This window comes from Limulus polyphemus, unplaced genomic scaffold (genome assembly GCF_000517525.1).
Source record: "Limulus polyphemus unplaced genomic scaffold, Limulus_polyphemus-2.1.2 Scaffold10240, whole genome shotgun sequence".
Lineage (NCBI taxonomy): Eukaryota > Metazoa > Arthropoda > Merostomata > Xiphosura > Limulidae > Limulus > Limulus polyphemus.
In genome coordinates this window covers 9,927-11,459 of record NW_013675850.1, presented here as the reverse complement: position 1 = coordinate 11,459, position 1,533 = coordinate 9,927, and the positions used below count along the sequence as shown (strand labels likewise).

At 34.1% G+C, this 1,533-nt stretch overlaps 1 protein-coding gene across 1 annotated transcript in view; it reads right to left on the bottom strand.

Moving 5' to 3' along the window:
* LOC106476307 (myosin heavy chain, muscle-like) overlaps positions 1 to 1,533 on the bottom strand; it is a 15,883-nt gene that overhangs the window by 8,405 nt on the left and 5,945 nt on the right. Inside the window, exons 6-8 of the mRNA XM_013936967.2 lie at positions 850 to 906; positions 617 to 703; positions 248 to 414 (exon numbers count right to left, since the gene is read on the bottom strand). Of these exons, the coding sequence (XP_013792421.2) occupies positions 248 to 414; positions 617 to 703; positions 850 to 906 (311 nt within the window). The remainder of the gene's footprint in view (positions 1 to 247; positions 415 to 616; positions 704 to 849; positions 907 to 1,533) is intronic.

Here is a 1,533-nt window from a genome sequence, read left to right as displayed (position 1 = left end):
CTGTTAAAACATCTAACTTGGCTTTCTACCAGTTAAAGTGGTCAATTTGTTAAAACATCTAACTTGGCTTTCTACCAGTTAAAGTGATCAATCTGTTAAAACATCTTACTTGGCTTTCTACCAGTTAAAGTGATCAATCTGTTAAAATATCTAACTTGGCTTTCTACCAGTTAAAGTGATCAATCTGTTAAAACATCTAACTTGGCTTTCTACCAGTTAAAGTGATCAATCTGTTAAAACATCTTACTTGGCTTTCTGCTTGTTAAGGTGGTCAATCTGTTCACTTAGCTCGGCTATTGTGTCGTTATTTTTCTTCCTGAGGTTTGAGAGTACTTGTTCATGCTGAATACTGGACTCTTCGAGATCACGCTTCAATTTGGCCAGCTCAGCTTCCCGCTTTTTGTTCAGCTCGATCTGTTAAGAGATTGAAAACTTTGTAATGTGCCAAAGTAGATGTTAGTAACTATTTTATTGTGAGCTGGTCATCAACTTTCTATCATAAACAAGAAAACGTTTAAACATCTTTAAATATAAAATATTAGGATTAAAGACACCGATTTCAGTTAAAATAACTGAATTATACACAGTTTTAAAAATAAAAATATTTACAATCTACCTGAGAAGAGGTGGCGCCACCAGCTTCGTCCAACCGCTCACTTAGTTCCTCAAGTTCCCGACTGAGGTCAGCCCTCTGTTTTTCAGCCTATATAGATAAATAAATAAATAAATATATATATATATATATATATATACACACCCAGTAGTGAATAAAATGTACATTTTTGATGTTTAAGTCGGAAAAGTCATATTAAGTATTTGGGTTAAATATACGTTGTGTTTGATAATTACCTTGGCCCTGGCTTGTCTCTCGGCCTCGAGTTCTTCTTCGAGCTCTTCTATCCTTGCCTGTTAAACAAAACAAGAAAAAAAATGTTTAAAAACACAAACGGTGTTGATGGTTTTCTGAAATATGTTCAGCATGATCATATCTTGTGGCATTTTTTGTGCTAGAATATACTTTCATGGTGATGTCTTGTGAATTTGAAACACTTATTTTCTTGATTTTTAACAAAATTACGAGTTTTAATCTCGTCTCTAATAATAACAGTAACAAAAAACAACGCCAGATGGCGATGATAACCATCAATACGGATTACACACTTTTCAATTTTTCTGTTGTTCGCTATTTGATAGTTTTTTAGTGTTAGCGATGTTTCAGTAAGGCAGACTGCTTAATTACCGATTTAGTAACAAGTCCAAAATTCAATAAACATATTTGACCTTCACAGGAAACTTTAAAACACGCTATGAAAATCTGTTCTGGGCTATTTTCACTAGAAACAGACAAAAGACTATAAGGAGAACGGCTGGTAGATTTTGTCTAGGATAAAAGCAGACAAAAGACTATAAGAAGAACGGCTGGTAGCTTTTTGTCTAGGATAAAAGCAGACAAAAGACTATAAGAAGAACGGCTGGTAGCTTTTTGTCTAGGATAAAAACAGACAAAAGACTATAAGAAGAACGGCTGGTAGC